Genomic DNA, 18,028 nt, shown 5'->3' on the forward strand with positions numbered 1-18,028 from the left:
GTCCATTTTAAACCTTAGTGTCAACCTATAATCATGTATGTTGTGTTTTTACTCATTAACAAATTGATAAAAAAATACATACTAATATATTTGTTGTGGCAAGATCAAATGATTTAATACAATTAACAAATGTTCATAAAATAGTATGGTTTTAATAATGATCAATAAAATTTGTACAATTACATATGGGAATTTTACTATAGGTGTGATTGCTTCCTTAATCCTTCTAATCTAAAGGGTGTCCCTGAAAACACTGTATTGTCAGTGTATTTTTTTGTATTGAAGCATAAACTAAACGTAACTAAATAACCGATGTGGTTGAGGAATATATCCGCTGTCACATACTTTTTGAATTTTGACAATTGACCGCTCTGTTTTTGATAAAAAAGAATTTTACGAAACTACCTCATTTTCAGCCCGTTCCACAGAGTCAAATCTATCAATGACAATAGACACCTCATGCGCTGATGATGCGCCGTGATTAGCACTCAGAATACAGATCACCAATTGATATTTGAATCTGTGGAAAGGTTTGAAAATGACGGAGTTTTGTAAATTCTTATAATTCACAAATTTATTCAGTTAGGTTTTGTTGTGGCGTTAAAATACTCAAACGATTAAATTTCCGACAATACAGTTCTTCCAGGCACACCCTGTATGAATGCAATTTATTGCTATTTTACTGCTACATCGTTAGCATATACATACTAAATTATTGTTCTCCATTCATTTGTTGAAAAGTCTCTTACAAATGCAACATTGGATCCACTTAAAATGACCAGACTTATATTTTAAACTTTGTATATAAACATGTGGTCATATCAAGTGGTTCCAATAGTGCCTTTGAAAGAAACAGACTTTATATACATGTAATTAAACACTATTCATCATAAATATTCTAAAGATCCTGTAATTCATTGGTCGTTTGCTCCAGCACTATAGTTTTTGGCAAGGTCTGTAGCCTGCAGCATTGTCGCTATTTACAAATTACACCATAAACACCAAATTGCAGTTCTGATTAGCCATTTAATCATGTCATCGGCACCTCATTTCGCTGCGCATCATGTGACCCAGGCATGACCTAGTTCATTTTAGACGATAATCAGGAATAGCAGTTGGACACTGCTGAAGGTCCTTGCCGAATACTCTGGTTCCATATTTTGATTACTTCCCCACGTGCACGTATGACACATGTGGGGAAAATACAAATATGGTGCAATTGTAGGCCTACCTTTTACATATTTGCACCCCTCTTTGTCACAGTTCAAAATGATCAAGGTTCACTATGTATTACACTTTGCATTCTATGAATCTTTTAGGTCGTTAGCTCAAATGGCATCTGAGGAATATGGCAGGTTTGACCATCCCTATGGAAGAGCAAAAATTACTTATTTTAATTACTTATTAAAATACTGTTGGGGAACTGCTCTTGGAATTTTTGCCCTCAGGCCTACACAATGTGGCTTAGTAAGTACAGTTTGATTGACTTTTTTGATGAATGGATAACTCCATGAACGCAACAATGAATGTGAACAAGGTAATAAGCTTAAAATTTGTTTCCTGCATAGCATGCATCAAAATATTTATGATGAATAGTAAAACAAAATACAACATGGTTTATATTGGGCAAGTAGTGAATCAATTTCTATACCAAGTTGCATTTATATAAAGTTTGTTCGGCTTATATAAGGTGGAAATTTGGCTTTTGCTACTGCATGCATCAATAAACTTGCACTTGCGTAAATTCACATAAGTGTGCGCCAGTCACGCATTACGCTACGTACAACTAGCGTAAGCATTGCGACCAACTGTGTGCATGCCATTCTATATCAGTACACGATGTTATGAGTCTTATTTTTTCTGCCTTATATAAACCGAACAAACTTTTAACAACCTCTCTGAAGCTAAGAGTCAAAGCACATACCCTAAAGATTTGCCTAAGGCGCTATGGACTCCTTTGACATAAGTGAAATTTTAGGCAAAACCTAAAAGTGCCCTCGCGTAAAATTCCCACCAGCAAATAAGGACATAGAACCTTAATTGTTGTTTGGATTTTAGAGGAGGGAGTTCTCTACTTGCACATGAAATTTACCCCAAGGAAAAGAAGCCCAAGTGCGCCATGAGGCAATTTTTTACGGTAGGTGACAAATCTCTTTGGTGTGGCAATTTTACTATGAAAAGAGTGTAAATTCACCATTATCAGAGTGTAAATCCATTCTCACTCAGTGGAAGTAAAAACGTCACTCCCATACAGATTGCTCTGTACCGATAGATTTCATTCTTTCAGGCCTTCATTAAAAAAAATTGCAGGAGTTCTGTTAATCACTATCCTGCGTTTACTTGGGTGCTCAACAAGGAGCTCAATCTTTTAATATCTGTATTAAAACATAGGGATTCAAGTATTGAGGAGCTCAGTAAATCATAGTATACTCCTGAATGTTGTTAAGGAGAGCTGTAGGAGCTCTGGTGCAACTGAGCTCAAAAATGAAGGTCTGTTCTTTAGAATTTGGAGACTATCATAGACATACTTGTACATAACGCAATGAATCTGATAATTTAACATTAGGTTGATGAAAAACTATCCAATCACTCAAAACATCATATTGAGAAGAGAGAAGGAATGGGGAAGAAATGGAATGAATAAAGCAAGAAAAGGGGGAAGATACTTGCCAAATTCATAAAGGTTATGTATTGAAAGTTGACCAAATATCAATTCAAAAGGTGACATTTTTAAATAGATAAACATGAATTATGATAAAATCTTTTTTTCTTTTTATTTACAGTTTACACATGTACATGAAATATTTTCAACCAATTTTATGTGATGCGACCAAGCAATACAAGTCGTTTTGTCTCTAAATCTTTTTATAGTCAAAAAGAAGTTGCATTTTTTAATGTGTGTCTTTTTTTGCCATGTGAAGATATTCATATATCAGGCACAAATCTTATATGCAATTTTTATTATTATGAAGTATCTTCAATAGGACAATAAATTTTGCTTCATTGCATCACATTCAGTTTACAAATGCGACACAATCTGCTCCATGGGGGCCAAAGGAGGCATTTTTGAAAATTGAGTTGCTATAATTATTACCTTGTAGTAACAACCGGCTATCATATACTGAAAACACCAAAGGTCTAGCATTTTTGGTTCTCATGTTATGAGGTTTTGTGATGTGTATTTTCTTATGTATTTTATTGTTTTTTACTCCATATTTTGCCTTTATCTCAATTTCAAATTTGCTGCCTTTGGCCCTCATGGACCAGATCGTGTCACAAATGGTACGATCCATTGCTATTTATGCTTGGTTTTATTACTGCTCTTTGTACCTTTGTATAATCAGCACCACTTGAAAAATAACTTGGTTTGTAACCAAATAAAATTATAAATGACATGTATCAGAATAATAAAGGCTACAACTGTTTACACTGTATCCGAATACAAATGAATACTACGACTGTTCAGTACTGTTTTCCCATTTTTTTGAAGTCTAATAGTAGTATTCAAATCATTGATTGAATACTACTATTAGACTTCAAATAACCTCAAAATAACCCAAGTATACGCATCTATGAACATGTGCGTTTGTAAGCCATCGCCCGACGCTCCAAGCATACAATTGCGATAATGATACAGAATTATGGATGATTGAGGTAGGATTGTTCACAGCATGCACTTTACACTGAGACAATACTTGACATAAACACAGGTAACTTATATTGACAATACTAGTAAGTTCTAAAAAGTGTAAGGTGGGCAAAATATAGCAGCTTTGGTTTTGTACAAATTTACACAATATTGCTGTGGTATCTAGTAGTTTAAAAAGATATAAATACATAACTATAATTTTCAGCACAGTTCATCAACGGTCTGCCAATTTGGCGCAGTTTATGGCATATACGGAATTCAAGAGGGGTTTTGATTGGCCAATTGAATCACATCGGCACTTCATTCGCTGGTCAAGCTGTGTAGCATCGCATGACCTAGTTCTTTTTACGTGATAATCAGCAGACGGACACTGCTGAAGTAATTTGCTGAATGTTCAAAGTAAAATCCCAGTCAATTACTGGGATCAACTACTACTTTCTTAAAATACAGTGCTTTACTTTGGTGATGACTAGAGGCTTCTAAATTAATGGTTTGTTATTTTTTTTTCCCATAACTGAACAAGCCTGGCAGAAAAACACTGCAATTTCATAATAGAAAAATGTGTAAATCTTATAGTCTGTCTCATCTCAAGTTGAGAGTATTACCATGTTGGATTTTGCAGTGGAAGTTTCAAATCTAATCCGTATACACATGCATTGAAGGGCAATTTGTCCATACACTGATAACACAACTGCGTTAATGCACCAATTCAAATCTGCCACTGCAAAATCCAACATTGCATTATTCTCAACTCAAGACGAGACACACTACAGTAACATCTTTAAGCTAAAGACTAGAAAACCTCCACCTAGATGAGGTTACAGAAAATGTATTAGTAGGCTCAACCATTCCCAATTATTTGTTGCTGACATTCTTGCTTATATCTGCTGCAATTACACTGAAAGGAAACAGAAAAGCAAAGAAATATGAAAGAAAGAAAGCGTCTACCAAATAAGAAATCAACCAATCTCATGCAAACAAAAGCAAACATTTTACAGATCAAATCAGTATTAGCAAACAAAAAGTGACAGTTTATTAAAATCTAGCTACAGGAGGACAAAGATTTGGGTACACCAATTCCTACATGCTTGGTTCCAGTAGGGAGTGTTGTGTAGTATCAACTAAGGATACAGATACGAAGTGGCGTATCTACATCCATGTTCAACTCAATGTACAGCAGTATAAAGTGCCAATTGCTTACTAAGACTTTTTTAACAGCCAAAACCAGTTGTAAATTTATATTTCATAAAAACAAATATTCCAATTTACACGTTGTGTACTTGTGTTGGCAAAGCTGTAGCTTATCACTTTTCAGAACACCTGTGGTTGGTAACTTTGGTGTCAAGTGGTCAGCTAACCTTGCATGTGTCAAAAAAGCTTTGTGCTATGTACAATTAAATGAACATATTTAATGGAGAGCTAAATTCACAATGGTGTGATTGAAAATCTGCTGAAGTGCTGATTTTAAGTAACTAAACATGAAGGTTAAATTATGGCTCCAACATGATGAAATAGGCAGATAACTGGTTGACATTCACAAATAAGCAGATAACACGGCACAAAACTAAACAACAACATAACTCATGCTCTACCAGCCTACAAATGTTGAAGCTCATTGGTTATTGCATTTAGGCAGAAACGTGGATACTTCTGCCAAAATATGTAAATAATCTCACTGATATTCATGATCAAGCAGATGCCTTGATAAATGTGGAACTTCACAAAACAACAAAACTTATCATGCTTTATTACCTTACCAACTTTAGAGTTCATCTGTTGTGGCCTTTAAAGTGTTAAGAGTGGATCAATGGTTTCTTCCACAAATATGATGGCTAACATGATAATCTTCCATCATCTATCCATGACATTAAGACCACCACAATACATTGTTATTTGTTATGCAGGATTTTTAAGGACAAGGGTCTACCAGATATTATCCATCATATGATTAACAGCACCTCAATATAATGTTGGTAAATTTTCAGAGAAAAATAAATGTGTTGTCAATTATTTTCAGTGCCAGCCATTTATGGCAAAACAACATGTTACATGTTATATATTTATTATCATATTTATTTATCATAACAGCACCACAATATATTAAAGCAATGATGTTAACATTTCGGAAAAAGATAAAAATGCCACGAACTGTTTTCAGTGCCAGTGGCAAAACAACATGTTACATCACAATATAGAAGTGTCAATTTTAGTCAATATCTGGATTAAACAAGGTTTTATTCTATTTGAAATATGCAATTTACATTGATCAAAATTGATACCTCCCCATCACAAGGGCCCATGTACTTTGGTTGCTAATGAATACATTTTCACCTGTGTTTTAAATAAAAACGGTGAATACAATTTGGTGTCTGTATTTGTGCAAAGAATCCATGTTGTTCACACAAGGACTTAAAGAGCATTTTTTGATCCATACATGTAGCCTCATCCCCCACTTTACTAATCAAGGCCGGATTTACCATAGGGCCAGATGAAATATACTATGAAAAAGAGGATGCTAGAATCATAAAATACTCCTTTATGAACAAGACTAAAACCAAAACCACACTGCATGGTCAGTATATCCTGTATCAAATAATAAATGCTGAAGCACTTGAACCACATGGTATACCACTTCTGTTTGACACCCTGTGATTATTTGAGAACAGTGCATCATAGACATAATATAGCATAGCTCGTGGGTATCATACATGTACAAAGGTTAAAGTCCTGTTCATATATGGTAAACGTTTGCCTAATGGCGCACATGGGCTCCTTTGCCTTGAGGTAAATTTCATGTACAAATAGAAAGCTCCCTCCTCTGCAAGTGCAAATCCCAATAAGAATTAAGGTTATGTGCCCTTATTTGCTGGTGGGATTTTTACGGGAGGGCACTTTTAGATTGTGCCTAAAATTCCAGTTATATCAAGGCAGCCAATAGCGCCATTAGGCGAACGTTTACAGTTAGGTACTAATCAAAACACCCCACACTTCTTTGTTAGTAACTTTTTTATGGTGCTGGTTAGCTACCTTCGATGGTGAACTAGCTGTTCTTCTTGCGGTTGTATACTGTACCACCTTCTGAGAGTGTTGTTCATTGCATAATCAACAGACCTGCAGAGTAGACAAAATATCATATAACTTGATAGATATTACATGATAAAAATGGTTTGATCAGCAAATGCAGCATAAACAAATTAAATAATACAGGATGTTGAAATGTTAGCATTTTTTTGACAATTCAGTTGGAAAGCAAAAGGTGAAGATAGTCTTCCATTGTGGCATTGAATCAGACTAAACTTCACCACCTTTCTGGAGGGCTAACTAACATTCCGATTGCCTTGGATTATCAACTGAAACTCAGAAAATCATACCCCAAGAGCCCATACTACAACTTGACTCTCTACTCTGCTGTTAAAAATACATTAATGTTCAGTTGTGTGCCAAACAGTAAGTAGGAAATACAATTTTGCTATTAGGGTCCTTCTTAATTAGGACTCAAGGCAGGCTGTTGCACAGCTATCTCTTCTTGCTCACGCTCATGAAAATGTGCTTGTGCCTAGTGGATCGATAATATTGTACTCATTAACATTTTGTCATGTTTCATTTTTGTTGATTTATTATGTTTCCTTGTTTTACTCTGTAATTTTGTGAACGCACCGTCGGGTAGACGTGTGCGGCTGATATAAAAGCATTTGTTCTAATACTAAAATAAATAAACAAAATGAATGTGGTGGACTGCCATCAGTTGGAAAAGTTTGGATGTTTTCAACGGGTTTAATGTGTTCATCCTTGTCTGGAGGTCAGAGTTACTTTAAGCAAAGGTGTTTTTGCTTTGTATATTATTTCCCCTAACAAATGTAGTTTGGGGAACCTCAGGTAAGAGTTAAGATTGTTGGGTCACATATAACCTCTTACCACATCTTTTCCCGAACACCAATTAAATACAGAACTTGCGTCAAATTGCGCTGGTAATAATAATATTGTGTAACGTTACCTGTCAATGGGCTTTACTATAAATGGTATGGATGCCAAACCAATAGCTGTTGTTGTCCATTTTCTAACAGGTAGAGGAAGACTGCTTGTATTTGCCAATACATAGTGTGATAACTTGCATATTCTGTTAATGGTAAAACCAGGGATAGCCACTGATGCTAGACCTTGCCAAATAAGTGTGTCTCCTACTGCATGCACTACTTTCTTGCTAGTAGAGTCTTCACCCCAATCTACCTGTACTTGCAAAAGGGGAAAAAAGTTAAACAAATTATAGGATTTATGGAAATAAAATTTGAAACATGCTGGTGTAAGGCAACATAAATTATTTCTCCAGAAATCACTTTAAAAGATTATACAGCTAATATTTTGCAGGAATTTTAATGCAGATCTCTCAATAGATATCAAGAAATGTTCATTGACATTTTACTTCATAAAAGTTTGAAAGGTGTGGTTAAAACCTCTATTCATTATGAAAAAAGGGGAGATACTAGATTTGATGTGATGGTCTTCCCAAAAAATCCCCATGATCATCATTTTTGCAAGTTAATCACAAAACACATAATTTACTTCACAAATGTATCCCAGGCATTTATAAATTTGAATATTCCATTGCACATTATCAAATCTACATGAAAGTTAATGTAATAAAGCTCTGCAAATCTTTCAGCATTTTACTATGATGACTTGTAAATATTCACTGACCTTTGAGGCTTGATATCCTTTAGAAGTGGCATCAGCAACAACATAACTACTGGCTACAACATAACTACCTAGCACAACAGATCCTGGTACCAAGGCCCTGAAGGATTCACCTACTTCATTGGCATAACCTGTAGAAACATATAAAATTAATATATTTAGGCACATAAAGAAGGTACACAATCACAAATTACCATGATCAATATATTATGTTTTCTATTTGTTGTACTTGTTCTCAAGTTGTAGATACTCCCGTAGGGTGCCTCCAGGGTTTTATTTTGACAAGTTTGCATTAGTATATCTAGTAAAATACTCACTTTAGAAACCTTTGTCACTGATGGATGTTATCTGTGATTGCTCAACTTATTCTACGCATCAGCTTTTGTCCAAAGAAATATTTAAAAAGATGATTTTTGAGTGATATTTATGAGCTGCAAAATGTCCACTCCACGACTATGTACATGTGAATATGGTGATGAATGCACGCTAAATCGCGGTGACACATACACATAGTTTCTTGGAACTCACAGTCAGTGCTGTGAGTTCCAATTATTGGAACTATAAGTTACTGGTACATATTGTGTTCTGTGAATAAGTTTCAACCTAAAATGATCAGAATGCATTTGAGACTGGAGTCTGACAACATGGCTTTAGGAAGAAGAGATCATGTAACACACAATACTCACTATCCAAGATTATACCACTCATACATAAATTCTAGACAGTTCATTGGTGGATTGCCATTTATCATTTTTACCATCAGCCTCTCTGTGTGATAGTTTTTACCATCATCGTGCTGCGCCGTAGTTCGCCTGTGCCAAGCCATGCGCTGACTCTTAGACTCGCCGATTGAGTTATGGGGTGGACCCAAAAACGTGAAGTATATCACGGCAAAACATGGTGTTATGTTGATAAAAAATATATTTCCGACCTTAAATAGTAATTTTAGTAATAGAATTTATGTACGAGTGATATAAAACAAATATTAACTGTCTTACATTCGTGTAATGGTCGAAATATAATCACTTGGTGAAAGATGGATTATACATGTATTTCGACCATCACACTCATAGACAGTTAATATTTGTATACTATCAAAGGCAGTGATGAAAAAGGCCAGATTGACCTGATGCTGCTGGATTTTGCCAAAGCATTTGCCAAGGTGTATCAACATGTCCTTGGCCTTCTATTTCTTGCCTTCATAAATGATCTCCAAGCCAGTACCAAAAGCTCTGTCACCCACCTCTTTGCAGACGACTGTGTCCTGTACAGACGCATTTCAACAAAGCAAGACACCCAACTTCTCCAGGATGGTATGGTGTACAATGTAAAGTCTACCCAAACCCAAAGATGGAGCTCCTGATCGGTGCAGTGTATAGACCGCAGAATGGAGGTGAGCCAAACTTGATCAAGATTTACAATTCTATGAATACCATTGACTCTGACAACACTATTCTAGTGGGTGATTTTAACTTCTGTGAAATCAACTGGGATCAGTATGATGCCCATCTGCTCTTGCTAAGACATTTCTTTCATGTGTAGAAGAGAATTTGCTTTTTCAGCTGGTGAAGAAACCTACAACCTGGGAAAATAAATCTTGGATCTAGTTCTCACTGGCAACCCAGACATTGTTCAAGATGTTACAGTAGGAAAGAAGCTTGGTGCTAGCGACCACGTTAAGTACGGTATTCATTAAAAATTCCAGTTCCCCGTATCGCTCTGACAGAACGCAAAGTGTACTTGTATTCAAAAGGGGATTTTGAAGATTGGGAGAGATTGTTTTCAAAAATAGAATTGTCTCAAAATTGGAACTTTAGATGACAACATAACGCCTCTTTTCAAGTAAAGTTCTCGCCCGAGTCCCAACAACAACTACCTGACCGGGAGTTCCAACAGGTGCTGTGTATGTGTTTAGTGTTTTTGGCATTCACATCATGACATACATACTTAGCCGTCGGTACGAAGAAATCATTGCCCCAAAAATGATTGCAAATTACACATTTGTAATCCTTTTCACCACAAAATATGATATGAAAACACAATGTACATGTATGAGCAATGAGCAATGTATGAATATATGGATGGAGAGGTCAAACAGGTTAATTATTGTCAATATTATAATATTTTGCGACATTTATAATGAAAACAATTAACATGATTAACACTGAAGACTAGACTAGCTTGCCAGTCCTATATACGCCGTACCTATGTATATTAAGGACTGGCTTACGCCATTTTGGATGTCAATGGGAAATACACACCAAGGGGAAGCTGTACTGAAAAAAGTGATTTTCTAAAGTATTTGACCTGTGCACTTGTAAATTGGTGGGAATGTGTGTGCTGATCAAACTTAGCGATTCCAGCCAAAAAAATGATCGTCGTTATAACGGTTGCCATGGTAACGGCGGCCATGTTGGATTTTCACATGGTGTCGTTGCGCGCCATTTGTCTCAGGCGTTCTTTGGTATTTTTTTTTTCTGAGATTTGTTTTATTTGACAAATTTAGGTCTAATTAAAAAATGTATAGAGGAATTTTCCAAAAAAGGTTGTACGGTTACGCTACTGGTGCATTAAAATTGGTAAATTTAGCATTTTGGCGGAAAATTTACAAAAAGCGGGTCGTTTCCATGGTTACCAGATGTTTTTCAAAATTTCCTTCTATAAATATTTAGATACAGGTATGTCCAACATACTTGCCAAAAATAAGCTCAAACAGATACACCATTACCAAGAAAAGTGACGCGCATAAGGTAAAAAATGACGCGAAACAACATCTGGCAGAAAATGGCATTTTAAGTCTAGAAACACTTAATATGTTAATTAGGCAGCAATTATGCATATCAAATGTTATAAAATCATGTTTCTGACAACAATAACATTTATACTAATTATTAGCACTCTTTATAGACAATAAACATATTACATTATTCAGAAATTAATTTTTAGCTGGAAATTCCTTAAATATCGCCCCTTGAAAACAATACAATACATAAGAAATACATTACGTGTATTAGTATAGGACAGAATTCAATTAGCGACTTTTTCAAGCGTCACGTTGTTCCTTTGATTACTTGAAACTTCTGAACCAAATGTCCGATTTGAATCAAATAAAAAGCAAATAAAGGCCCAAATTCTATAGATTTTTAATTTAGAAAAAACATAAAAAGACTAAAATACCCCTATTTCACAACAATCCTGGTGCAGCTTCCCCTTATTAACGATTTGCGCCAGTCAGAAACTTGAAAAAAATTCTTTAAAATTTCATCAATGACATATAAAAGTGGTACCAACCTTATTGTGCTTGCTAATTTAAGACTCGGTTGAAACAAAATTAAGAATCGAATGCATTTTAGTGTCCAAAAATGCAAAATTATCGTCAAAGTTCAGCCGAAATCGGCACCCTTGCGAAGAGTTCAGAATTCGAATCGGGAATGAAAATATCCGATCTTTGCGATCAAAGTTTACACAAAATTACAACTTTAAACATACTATTGGCAAAAGACATTATTACCAAACAATAGAGAATAGAAAATTTGACATCATTTTCTCAAAATATTGAAGAAATTTGCTCACTAGACATCAAAAAAGTACGCAATCCAATTCCCGTTCAAGCGCGTGGGAAACTGAAAGTGCATAATCCCCACTAACTGAAGACACCCTAGCCTATGGCACCAGCCCTCGAATTAAGGATCTGAAGGGGCACGGCAACTTTTTTAGGGCAAGTTGATAATTGCCGTGGATTTTCACTGAAAAGGCAAGGCAGCACGGCAATTTGTAATATTTCAAAAGGGCATCAAGGCAACTGTTGAAAATTTGAGAAGGGCACCAAGGCAATTTTTCAAAAGCGAATAGATGCATTGCCGTCAGCTGAATTCGACACCAAAATAAAATTCGACTCTCAACTTTACACTAAAATAATACAAAGCAATCAAAAATCAACAGTTTAATTTACTTAAATTTTGCGATCCCTACATGTAGTTCTGAGCTGCAAAACTGACTCGAAACAGCGATGAAACAGCTGTAACTTTGGTAATAATATTGATCATATTCTCCTGTATAAAAACGAATGCAAAAAAAAAATATCTAGAGATGGGCTTACATGTACAAGATAAGGCGATACCGGAAGGGCATCGCCATCGGTTTGCAATGGGAAGTCAATGTTTGCTAATCGAGAGATTAATTGATTTGCCCAGCGCTCAGATTTTGTTCACGACACGAGGTCGAGGAAGCTTAGCTGCTTAGTTACTAACAGCGTTTCTGATTGGTCGATAGTACGCTGAAGGTGTTTCTCTGACCAAGCGAGAAAATGAAGTCATTTCTAGCAACCAGATAATGTATAAAAGCCGATGTGATTGGCTGAATATCTAAGCTTACGTAATACGTAGGGGTAATGAATATTAATTCACAACAAACTATTGTGTATACTGTAATTGATAGCTGGGTTACGATGCTCAAAATAGCGATCGTGTTCAATAATTTCGATCTAATTTTCCACAATTTTGCGGGGATTTAACCAGTACTTGTTAATGATTTTATAATGAAGGGACAGGGCTGGCCGGCTAGGGCACCCACGGCAACTTCATTTAGGGGCACGGCAAGTGACTGCCGTCGGTAAAGGACATATTTTGAGGGCATTGCGGCAATGGGGGTGGGCACCCACGGCAATATGCCGTCGGTGCCGTGGGTTAATTCGAGGGCTGTATGGCACCTTCTACAACTTGAGAACAAGTCCTCAAATGTTCGAAATTTGTAGTTACTGCAACTGCAGGTATACAGAAATAAGATTTTACCATGGACCTACACTGTCACAACAGCAGCTGCCTAACTGTCTCACCTTCCGAATTCGGCAACTTTCTTAAGTTTCAGCAAGTCAAGAAAATATAAATGTGCGTATTAAATGCATATTTGTAATTCCATTTGCAAAAGAATTTCAAATATAAATACTTACCCAAGTATCGCAATAATGTGTCACGAAAAATATCAACTTTGGGCGATTTTATATCTGATATTTTAACTTTTTCTTCGTGTACAGATTTGCACGACTCGCATGCCATTTTCATGAGAGATAATTTGTGGCTATTTTTAGCAGGGGATATCCCAGGCTCGTTCAATGCAATTTCTAAAAAGGCTAGATAATTTTGAATAAAGAAAATCAATATCTATTTTTTACTTCACAAAAATATTTGTCATCTCTGAAATTTGTGAACTATAACGAATCTTAAAACTTGACATGCAAGGGAAGATAATTTGAGGTCTCATATTTTTAAGCCAATCAACTTGGGAATTCCCCAAAACAAGAATCATTAGAATGACCATCAGATAACCCGGAAAACGACACCAACCAGACATCGACAGTTTATTCGAAAAAGCGTCATTGACAACGTCATTTGAACCAGTGGGTTACTTGCTGTTTATGGTACAGTGTGAGCTAGCTACACAGCAAATTACCAAGAACACTTTTGTAGTAAACCAAGTCTGCACAAAAATAGGTTGTAGCCTGAATGTTGTAGGATGTGGAAGAAAAATGTTTGATGCTGAGTGCAATGTTTTGTAATTGCATATTTGTAGAGTGACACTGAGATATGTTCCTATTGATTTTGTTTCCAGTTTACAAAAAGAACATGTCACAATCAGATCTACCTAATCCTAAAAAACAAGGTGTGGCCTTTGAGGTTAACTTTGGGGCACCATCACAGCGACGACAAGCTTTACCCCCCAAGCGGGTTAAGCGTCTGGAGGTAAAACAAAGAAAGACTGATAAACATGCTATAGATGCGAAACTACAGAAAGCAGCAGAAAAGAAAAAGGTAAGAAATATATTGCTGGGGAAGGGAGGGGCACTCAACTCAAGTTTCACACACATGTGATGACCAGAGATTTTCAAAACAGTACCCCACGTACATGTAAACAGAATTTGCCCTTTTCAGCAAGAACGCCCCATAATTTAGCACTTTAGGAATTTAGCAGTTTTGCAACAAATTTTAACCGTAAGCAGGATTGTCCCCCCGGGATTGTACTTTAAAGATTATCAAAGATACCCCTAAGCAGGATATCTGAAAGGTATCAAAGTTGCAGGTTTTTGATCAAATAAACCCTTATAGTTTTTGTTTATAATTTTCTAATATAATTATGTTTGGGTGATGTTCATGATGCAAATCAGAAAACACACACTTAAAGGGGCATTTCGTGATCCACAGCCTCATCCCCCACTTTTCCCAAAAAAGTTGAGATTTTTACACCACTGGATACCTCTGGCTACATAATGTTTATGTACCGTACCAAATATTTCTTGCAGATTAATTCGTTTAGCAAAAATATCGCCAAATTTGAATTTCGTTCTGGTGCACCAGAACGAAATTACAACACATATGGAGCAGTGTAATACACATAATCATGCATAACTCGCAAACGCAAAATCGGAATCAACTGAAATTTTGGAAATAAGCTTTTTTCGTGGATATCTACTGAAAAATGTCATAAAAAGAGGATGCTAGGATCACGAAATCCTCCTTTAAAAAACACTTCTAGGTACAATAGTACAATGTAAATAAAGCAATTAAGTAATGACACCTATCAAAAACGCACCAACTAAAGTTTATAAACAACTCTTTTTCTTGAAAACAGGTGTTTTTAACCCCCTAAATGGGATTCGCATGATTCGTGTTCATTCTCTGAAAACAACCCTTAATTTGTGTTTTTCTGATCACGCATGTGTACACTGAAACTTGAGTACCCCCTCCTAATGTTTGTATGGAAAGCCTATTTTGCAACTGTATCAGTGCCTTGATTAAAGCAAAATTTCATAATTTGGGAAACTTCAAGTACTTTGATGACAAGCTCTATATTAAAGCTAAGTATCAAATACATGTTATATAATACAGGACTGCCAACTTGTTGGTATTGCATCATGGCACAAGATATTGTTGAGGGGCATATCAGGATAGAAATATTGTAAAATTTATAATTATTTTTTTCACCACAGCGGCGCTCAAGAATCTAAAAAGAGCTAAAAATGGAGGGTAAGGACACAATTTGACGGATGTGTGAGATTTTACTGCCTTGCCGTGCAAATACCTGAGACTTGGCAGCCCTGGGAAGATTTTACTACCTTAATTAGTGTGAGAAAGTGCTCTAAAGTATAAAACTCATGGTGATTGAACAAGAGTAGGCAGCTCTGATGCGAAAAGGCATTATACAACATGCTCTTGGCCCTACATGTAGAGACCTTACCAAACTTATTTTACGCTTCTATTTTAGGTGCAGGAAGAGCAACGACTTGATCGCATCCATGCCAGACAGGAGCATTGTCGTAAGATGGCTACAAAAATGGACATGCTTCTACAACAAGATGCAAAGAGAAGCGGAATGGAAGGGACAGAGAACATTCCTGCAATGTCTAGAAAACAAGCTGCTACAATGTTACAAAGTGTGGCTAGAGACTTTCAGAGTATGGGTTCAGAAATGCAACAAAATCTGCCTGAAACAGATACATAGCATTAATTTTCTTTCTTGCTAGAAAACAGGCTGCTACAATACAACGTGTCGCTAGAGACTTTCAGAGTATGGGTTCAGAAATGCAACAAAATCTGCCTGAAAAAGATACATAGCATTAATTTTCTTTCTTGCTAAAATTAATACCCACTTGTCTAACAGTTGGCATGGTTGGCGGTGACCTGTAATGTTTATAGTTTGGAGATGCCTGCTACAATGGTTGTAGTGAATGTCTGAAACAGGTCTATTGGATTAGTATAAAGTCTATATGGCTTCCTCAAGGTAGTGATGTCAATGCATGCTCCAGTGTGCACGATATGAAATTGCTTTTGACTCAAAGAACTGGCATATGTTTACACACACAATCAAAGGTGGTGCATCTGTATATGTGCAAGGTAAATGTGACAAGGTATTGACGTAACTGCCTCGAGGAAGACAAACGAACATAAATTATTCTGAAATCAGTATTTTATGCAATTTATTTATTATTTTGAAATGTGAAATTTTGGGTTACTAAACTTCTTGCCAACCTGTAAATTGTGAATTTCTGAACCAATTAGCAGATGGCTTTTAAAAGATATTAACGTTTCAGTATTTCTAGACTTTTCAGTATTTTTTTTGTCTTTTTCAACCTAAATGTTGGATATTGTACATATTAAACAGTTTTTAACATTTTTGAAATTGCCATGAACTATAAATAATAATACCGTAACCACTCCGGTATACGCCCACCTTCGGCTATAAGCCCACCCCTTATTTTTCAGAACATTCTGGAAACAAAGGTGCACTCAGGTATAAGCCCAGTTCTAATTTCTAAAGTTCTTAAAATCAAATCAATGCTTTTCTCTCACATTTAAGAACAAATATTATACAAATATTAACTGTCTATGAGTGTGATGGTCAAAATATAATCACGAGGTGAAGTGAAAGATGTATTGTTCCATTACACAAGCCGGAACAGCGAGTGGAATGGAACAATCCATCTTTCACCGAGTGATTATATTTTGACTATTACACAAATTTAAGACAGTTAATATTTGTTTTATATCACTCATACATAAATTATATTAGTTAAAAATACTATTTGAGATAGGGAATACATTTTTCATCAACATAACACCATATTTTACCGTGACGTACTTCACATTTTGGTGTCCACCCCATAACTAAATCGGCGAGTCTAAGAGTCAGCGCACGGCCTGGCGCAGGCGCACTACGGTGCACCACTATGATGGTAAAAACTATCACACTGAAAGGCTGATGGTAAAAATGATAAATGGTAATCAACCAATGAACTGTCTAGAATTTATGTATAAGTGATATTAAAAAAAATATCAGTTGATAATTAACATTCCATACTTTTACTTTAGTAATTGACATAGATGATAGAAATTACTGGTATAGCAGGCATACACAAATGGGGATGATTGGAAATAAGCTTCAATAGAGGCTTTCTTGGGTTATCCAGGGTTGTCAAACCTGAACAAATCAAATCAAATCTTTTCAACTGCATAGGCAACAACAATGGAGCTTCCCACCTAGATGAAAAGAATTGCACTTGTTATTTACCTCCCTGGCAGTATAGGGCTCTGCATGCATAACGGCATTAAAGATGCTTTAGAATCCAAATTATATTAAGAATTATATATTAAGTGTTGGCAATTTGCTATATATACCTGTAACAAATACTATAGAGGGGTGCATGATCATACACACCCCATTCGACCAAAATTCGCCATTGGTCAGAAAAAGAGCAAGTCCAACACAACATCATAGGACTTCTTCTTATGAAGATGTGTGTGTTGAAAGTCAATTAAAAGTTTCAGAAATTGTTTATTCCCAGTATGTATAAACTTTGAGTATGATTATATTATGTGTATAGTCAGGAAAAATAAAATACAGCCCTTATGGAAGAACTAAGAAAAGCTTGATTGTTTCTGATATTATTGAATAAAGCTATTCAACTTTCATACTATGAAACAACAGCAACAAAATACAGCATGAGTTCATAAATTGGTATGATTATTCGACTTTTGTGATCCCAGTCAATGACAATCACAAACAACACTAAAAAGGACTTCTTTTATGTTATGTTCATCTTTATTGTATAAAACTTATCTGTCATGTTATATGTGCATTATTAAAACAATTTTACTGAACATACATGGATGGAATATTACATTTACTCTTTTTTTT

At 35.7% G+C, this 18,028-nt stretch overlaps 3 protein-coding genes across 4 annotated transcripts in view; 2 read left to right on the plus strand and 1 right to left on the minus strand.

Annotated features, from left to right (window-relative positions):
• LOC140155123 (UPF0390 protein zgc136864-like) overlaps positions 1-18,028 on the plus strand; it is a 166,993-nt gene that overhangs the window by 130,034 nt on the left and 18,931 nt on the right. The gene's annotated exons all lie outside the window — the stretch shown is intronic.
• LOC140155121 (mitochondrial fission process protein 1-like) lies at positions 90-13,471 on the minus strand. The gene is made up of 5 exons (XM_072177829.1): positions 13,290-13,471; positions 8,345-8,472; positions 7,644-7,876; positions 6,677-6,760; positions 90-4,547 (listed from the first exon to the last, which is right to left on the minus strand). Exons 1-5 carry the CDS (start codon positions 13,399-13,401, stop codon positions 4,505-4,507), a joined length of 600 nt encoding a protein of 199 aa, XP_072033930.1. The 5' UTR covers positions 13,402-13,471; the 3' UTR covers positions 90-4,504.
• Positions 13,537-18,009, plus strand: LOC140155122 (uncharacterized). The gene is made up of 3 exons (XM_072177830.1): positions 13,537-13,830; positions 13,949-14,148; positions 15,599-18,009. Exons 1-3 carry the CDS (start codon positions 13,755-13,757, stop codon positions 15,833-15,835), a joined length of 513 nt encoding a protein of 170 aa, XP_072033931.1. The 5' UTR covers positions 13,537-13,754; the 3' UTR covers positions 15,836-18,009.

Source organism: Amphiura filiformis, chromosome 6 (assembly GCF_039555335.1).
Source record: "Amphiura filiformis chromosome 6, Afil_fr2py, whole genome shotgun sequence".
NCBI classification, from domain to species: Eukaryota; Metazoa; Echinodermata; class Ophiuroidea; order Amphilepidida; family Amphiuridae; genus Amphiura; species Amphiura filiformis.